Below are 7,153 nucleotides of genomic sequence, written 5' to 3'. Positions count from 1 at the left end.
GGAAACAACTAAAACAATTGTAATAATTTACAAGTGAAACTACATATATTTTAAACAGGTCGTTGGAAGCTTAGCCTGCAAGAGCACCCTTTTTTTTTCGGACAAGGGCCGAAAAAAACCGGTTTAACCTACGTAATTAGGTGACTGTGACATGGTGAAGGTATGTACACATATTGAAGAACGCCTTACCTTTGCTAAAGATTCTTCGAAATCATAAATTTCCATCATCAACGTTTCTGTGTCTGGGCGATCGACAAGAAGTTTTGCAACATCGACCATAAGCTTTTTGTATGCTTTGCGGACCTAGAATAGCGGAGAATTTCCACCTTAACTACAAGTAAACAATTATTAACAGACAATTACAAGATCCCGTCTAGAGAAATAACATGCACATGCAAAATAAGAAGGAAACCAAATCTGGCTCGTTGGCATTTTTCAGTTCTTCGTAGGTTTTCTTTTTGTTTTTGTGTGTTTTTCCAGTTTTTGAGTTATGTGTATTTTAGCTGCTTACTTTGGATGCTTACGGGACTACGGCATCACTTTCCATCGTCATAATTAGCTAGAATTGGCCCTCAAATGAGTCAGTAAGACGCTTATTTCCCACACAACCTGTTGTTTTGGAAACGATAACCAAAGCAAACACCAAAGAAAACCCTTAAAATCATCGCCCGGGTGATTAGTTTTTATAAGACATTGCTGACATGTTATCGCGTGTTCAAAACCCTCCCTTTTCATTTAATGTAACGCAATACCAAGAAGCGTTGTGTGACAACCCATGGGACGGTTGCGTGACCCACCTTTGCATGGTACGAAGTGTTCTTCAAAAAGCCTTCCTGAGAAATGGCAATTCCAGACTGATCAAGCTGAAAACATAGATACAAGCAAACTATTAAAAAAACACATGTTAGTTTTGTAGTTTCAGTGACGGTACTGCGATTGACTAGTATTACAAACTGTGGGAGTAGATCTACTCCAAGTTGGTCATTCTATGCTACATACGGAAAATACATGGAGTTCATTAGAACCTTACAGCAGGGTAGAGTTGTTTCCTAACCATAACATTTTCAAGGAGAAGAGAGAAACATGCATTTTGCCAAAAAAGAACAGTCTTTTCTTTCTCGCCCTCTAAACATATGGTGACACTTTGAGCGCTTTTCGACTGAGTGTCGAAAGTAACTCGTAAATTTTAGCAGTATGCTCGAGAAATCTCTAGTTTAACCATAAGTGTGGGATCTACCACAGAGTTCGTTGAGACTGTCGAATCTCTGATTCTCTCACGTTCTCTAGAAAATCGCAATGCAAGAGAAATTATTTCAGAGGGTTAAAACTAAAATGAACCAAATGTCGTATCGCCAAACAAAAGTTCACCTATTAAAGCGCTTTTTTCATAAAAATATTTTATTTACCTAGAGTACCAGAGAATATCTCTGTTTATTGATCTATGTATCAATCTATTTAAGCTTATTTAATATCTATTTATTTTTATATACGTGGACCTCGCTGCGCTCCATCCGCATTATTGAGATTAAGGCTGATATCTCATGATACGGTCCTAAAACCATTGCGGCACTCGTGCCCTTGTGCCCGGTCAATAAGAGATTTAAAAAACTCACCACAATAACATTTTTCGTTGAGTCTTTGAGATCAGCTGACACGTACATGTTAAAGAGCGGTGCAATCGACAAATATTTGTGAATTTTGACAAAAGTTTCCACAAACGTCCATTTTTCATCAGTCCAATTTCCGTCAGTTATGTTCCAGGATCCGTAGTCTTTGATCAAGTCCAACAGCGGTTGTGCGCCCAGACTCTCAATTTTGTCCTCATCCATGCAAGAATCGAACATGTCGAAACCTTTCGTGACAGCTTCGTTCTACAAGCGTGAGGAGGAACAAAATAAGATGCAAACATGAGAAAGCGTTTTGCTCAGTTTAAATAGATCGACGGAGCGAGGAAGTCTCTTGCCCTAATTTGGGACGTCACGCAAAGCGTCACGCAAAACGTCAAACAACGCGTCACGCAAAGCGGTTAAGCCTCATGGAAAGAGTCAGCGTCTCCCAGTGGAAGAAGCGTTGCGTCACGATCCAAATGGCGGCTGCGAATGAGACCACCTTTCACCCTCCGTCTGGAATTTTTTTAAAAATCATTTTGTAACCTTTAAATTTTGGTCAAAATGGCACTAGAATGACAGAAATAGAATTTTAGAGAGCCTCTGCCTCCGCATCGGCCGTAGCCTCCCTACGACTGTTACTGGCCTTCCTAAAGCCAAGCCCCTATATCTCGGTATATAATTCATCCACAATGGAAAAAATTATTTGCAAAGCATAACTTACATCTTTATATTTTTTCCTTGCATCTTCGTTGTCCCAAATAAGGTTTTTCATCACCAGTTCATTTCTTTGGTAAAGTACGCGAAATTGACTCCAGGATGTCTTGCTCTCAGGAATGTAATTCTTTTTCATCCACGTTCCACACGCATATTGGTAGAAATCCTCGCACGGATCCGCGCTTGCGTTCATTGCATTAAGAATATCTAGGAGAGAAAATGGACAGATGATGAGACAAATAGACTGACAGACACAAACAGAAAGAAAGAAATGGAAGAAGGGTGGAATGATGTAATAAAGAGGAATATGAGGAAGGAAGAAGACAGAATGCAGTCAAAATAAAGGAAAATTGTGTTTTAATTTGTGTTTCGATTGACAGTCGTCTGGAGAGTAGTTTCACTTTCAAGGAATAGGGTGGGTGGGTGGGGGGGGGGGGAATAGACATTTGTAGAACTTGCGATGTCAAGAGATGATCACATGTTCTTTTGAACTTTGAAATGTGTTAATTATTCTTTTTCTTTCAGATTTTTTTATTGATTCAGCTCCGACAAGAAGCTTGAGGAAAAGTAAAAGCTAAAAAAAAAGAAACAAAACAAAACAACACACAAAAGAAAAATAGAAAAAAACTGGCAGAAAGCGTGCTCACTGATTGGTCAAAAGCGAACATCCATGATGTGCCTACAGACAATGAAAATGTGTAACGGATTTTCTAGTTTTTTAATAAAAACTTTGACAATTCGTAACGGCTGAACCACAAGAACCCGAACTCGGACCCATTTCTCTTGGATTTGTTTTGTTCGTTAGTTTGTCTTCAGTCATGTTATCGGCTATCGGGTGAACTGTTAACTTCGAACTCCCGCTATTTAGAGCTGACTCAGTTGTTTCCTCTGGCCCAATCTCTAACAGAAGAGTTCTAATTAACAAATCGAATGTGGTTTAGCGTGGTCTGTACTCTTATCGACGACGATACGCGTCATCACAGTGGTCAAAATGTTTTGGACTCACGAGGCTATCGCCTCGTGGGTCCACAGGTACTTTGACAATGTTACGACGAAATTCATGATCAATAACAGGACTGACGCATGAAAAACTGACGTCAATTTGTCAAACTGACAACGCTAAATTACATTTCAATTTGTTTTGTTACCACAATATCAAAGCCAAAGCAAATGTTTTTTTCAGAGCGTAAGCTGAAAAAGGCATTGCGCAACACATTGACACGAGCAGCGTGGTCTGAACTCTTATCGACGACGGAAAATTAGCCAACCAGATTGCGAGATTAGCAGCAATTGTGGTAAAAATAAGCACTGCAGCACGCGAGAGTACAGCTCAACTTAGCACCTTCAAGGAGTGGTTGCTAAACTAGACAAACATGTGCTTTCTTGGCAAAGTAAATATGATGGCGGCTGGTGTACGATGGAAATTCTCGTTCATTCTGAAGACATCACTTTACGTCTGGCCCCCTCGAGGTATTGAGAATTTAGCAAAGCCAGTTGCAACAGGCTTGAAGCGAAATCTTTTCAAGAAATGACGTTCAAGGTAATTAAACCTGGTAAACAATGGTTTCGTTCACCACTAGCCGATTCTCTTCAGACCAGGAACTACGAATTCCAGACAATACGACTGCATATGAAGTCGTTAAAGATGAAATTAAACAAAGGTACATGACAACTGCACTGTGTTATTTATGCATTCTGCAACCTGAAGATTAGGTTATAAATTCAGTTACAATTGATGTAACTACCTACGCGTATATACAATACTCCTGAATGCTCTACACACGTACGCAGGCGACCACTTTCGTGTCAGTAATTTCCAGATGTTTCCATGTGTGAGCTACATTTTTGTAGTTTTTGTGACTTACGTTATTTATTTGTTATTCAAGTCAATTCCAGATGTGCCCATCTCCCCTCCCCCTGGGGCAATGTGCTTAGATTAATTGAAACTAAAACGAGAAACGAACAAAATAAAAAATGTTTGAGCCACTACCCCTGGGCATTTGAACAACTACATCAATTGCAAATGCTAATTTCAGGGGAGGCGGGGCATAGGCACTGCTGGAATAGATTGTTTTTTGATATATTAATTAAAAGTCACCTTGGCAGCGAGCCTAGAGGACAAAAATATAGAAAACTGAATAAGCATTTTTATTCATTTGTGTTGTTGGTGCTCCAGGCTGCACTATCAAACTGAATTATAAGATATCGACTGTAGCCCATTGACTGGTGCTTTGCTCCAAAACATTTGTTTGCATCAGGGTCAGGGAATAAGTAAATTATAATAATTTGTAATAATTAATTTCCCAGCTAAAACGCTGACCAGGGTATTTTGAGCCCCTGACCCTGCTATTTTGAGCAACTTTTAATTTCACTTGAGAATTCGGAATAGCAGCTGCAGTCTTGACATTTATAGCCTTAAGACAATCAGGCGTTATCGTTGGCGTTACGCGTCGCGGGAGTGTTATTGATTCTAAATATTCCAACTATTGGTAACAGTCGTATAGCGTACGAGTCGATTTTAATTGACAGTATATTTGTCTGCACTTGACTATGTTTGAATATCATTAACTACAAATGCACTTAAAGTGTCCTATTTGCATAATTTTTTTTTTATAATTTAAAGGTACTATAATGAAGAGCAGAAGTAACCTTATACTCCAGATTTGTATTTTAAGAGGACAGTGGAGGCTTGAGCATAAAAAGGTAAATAGATTACGTCAGCTTTAAACATTAGCTGCGTTCCTCTTCATCAAACTGACGAGCTAATGTCACGTTCCCACGCAGGAGGGTCTCGGTTAATTACGACCTTTTAGCCACAAAAAAATGTCTTTGTAAACATGTCTAAAAGCCGATCAGACCCTTCACAAACCTTTTGACAGCGAATTGTGAGTTGTTTTGACAGAGGAGCTACTTGTACAAATACGCAAATTCGAACGAACTTAGAAGTGTCTTAATTGGAAATATCTTAACGAGGTCTGGTAAACTAATTTAAAATGCGCCGCGTTTGAAAATCCAGCAGCTTTCAAGAGCGTGAGATCGGAGGTTGCTGTAGTGCAGCATATAATACCGTGCACCTAGAATGCGAACACACTTACCGGAAGACGCTGAAATCCACTCTTTCGATTTATTTTCCGGCATGTGGCTAGGTTTTTTTTCTCCTTTTGACGCCGTTGCAAACAGCACAATAAAAACAATGCACAACACAGCGAGAAGAATCAAACCAGCAATCATGCATTTCTCACGTTTCGATAATCTGGTTGAATCGCGATGCAGCGGCTTCTCGCTCGTCGGTTGAATGTCAATGTCATCAAACAATACCGACCTGTGGGCTGCTCGGACAAAACTGGGCGACTCATCACCTCGTCCCTTCACGAGATAGTTTGCATTGAGGAGCCCTTCTGTACTTGGCTTGTACATGACTATAAACAAGAGTTCCCTTCTGCGAAGTAATCGAGCCAAGTCTGTCAGTAGTGCATCGACTGTGCCAGGTTTGCATGAAGGTGCGCTCTTCCTAAAAGCGACAGCCTTAAACAAAGATCTGATCCAGCATGAAATTGGCCCACAACAGGAAAATTCACACTAACTTCTTCTAACAATGATTAGTAAGTTATGCAAATTATTTAACCCTGAGAACGCGATTAAAAACAATAGAAATTATCGTCCTTGGCGATAAATTTACCACATGGGGTGTGGACTACGAGATTGAAATACAGTATCCCTTGGAGGACACAGGGCTATATAAGTAATAATCTTTAAGTGGTGCTATAGTATATTTTTATGGGACAAGGTTCGTTAATAAGAGTTCTCATTGGTTTTAGATGAAGTACACATAGACAGGAAAGTGTCTTTGAAAGGCTGCTTTCTCCCTGTGCAAGATCGTTGCTCCTCGTGACGCTTGCCAAATCAAGCTCAATCGAAGTAACAGGTAGCACTGATGTTGTGCTTAACAGGTGTATATTGTTTTTAGGGGGTTGGAGGCGGCTTGCCAAACTGGGCGTTAATTTGAAAATGACGCATATTTAGGTCATTAATATGACGCAACTGTGAAAAAAGTTAACATCAACTCAACACCATGTCGCGGCAACAATTCAGCACCTACTTTGGTTTACAACTTCGAATTCCAAAGTTCATTGATATGAGATTTAGTACTCTATAAATAGATCCTACTTGTAGCGAATGCAAATGTGGCAAGGGACCGCAAAAGAAAACGGTGCTGATTCTTAGTGACTCAATGATCGTTACCTCCGTCTAGAATTGGTAAGAAATCCGCAGCGAGGAGAATTTGAAACAAAGCAGTGTGGTGAGATGCGAATTTTCCAAAAAGGTCTTTCGGAGCCCTACTGGCATACGACCAAGTGCCTTGTTTTGGTATTGATAGTGGACAATATACACTTAATCGAGATTCTCGAGAAAACAAAATTAACTGTTTCCTAAAGAACCAGTAATTAATTGTTTTGCGATATGGCTGGAAATAAGTGTAAAGTTTTAAGTCAAGAAATCAAAATAACCCGTGCTTAGTGGGAGAGCGGGTTACGATTGCATAATTGTTGCCCGCCGGGCAACATTTAGATTGAGATTTGTCATTGCCACGCGACCATAAATCAACTGAACCAAAACTCCCGCGATATAACAACGTTACATATATTGCACCACACAAACATAGTTTTCCGCAAGCCCGGTCCTCACCTGAGACGCAAGCATAAGCATAAGCTGAAACATAAGAAGCTTATGCGCTAGTGGGAACGGCCAGACATAAGCATAAGTCTTCTTCTTACGTTTATGCTTATGTTTGTGGCGCTGTTATGCCCAGTGAGGACATGGTCGGCCTA

General features: G+C 40.0%; 1 protein-coding gene across 6 annotated transcripts in view; it reads right to left on the bottom strand.

Annotated features, from left to right (window-relative positions):
- Positions 1-7,153, bottom strand: part of LOC110040240 (endothelin-converting enzyme homolog) — a 44,579-nt gene that overhangs the window by 19,330 nt on the left and 18,096 nt on the right. For 5 of the 6 annotated variants that reach the window (XM_089283633.1, XM_089283637.1, XM_089283635.1 and 2 more), the window contains 4 exons: positions 2,332-2,531; positions 1,614-1,871; positions 798-863; positions 190-303 (listed from right to left, as the gene is read on the bottom strand). In XM_089283633.1, coding sequence (XP_089139759.1) covers positions 190-303; positions 798-863; positions 1,614-1,871; positions 2,332-2,531 — 638 coding nt within the window. Of the gene's footprint in view, positions 1-189; positions 304-797; positions 864-1,613; positions 1,872-2,331; positions 2,532-5,419; positions 5,955-7,153 lie in introns of those variants that run through there. The other variant, XM_089283636.1, reaches the window with a different exon arrangement.

Source organism: Orbicella faveolata, unplaced genomic scaffold (genome assembly GCF_042242905.1).
Source record: "Orbicella faveolata isolate gen_17 unplaced genomic scaffold, um_ofav_v1 contig_12, whole genome shotgun sequence".
In the NCBI taxonomy this organism is placed as follows: domain Eukaryota; kingdom Metazoa; phylum Cnidaria; class Anthozoa; order Scleractinia; family Merulinidae; genus Orbicella; species Orbicella faveolata.
The sequence above is the reverse complement of the archived record's forward strand: the minus strand, read 5'-3'. Positions and strand labels throughout refer to the sequence as shown.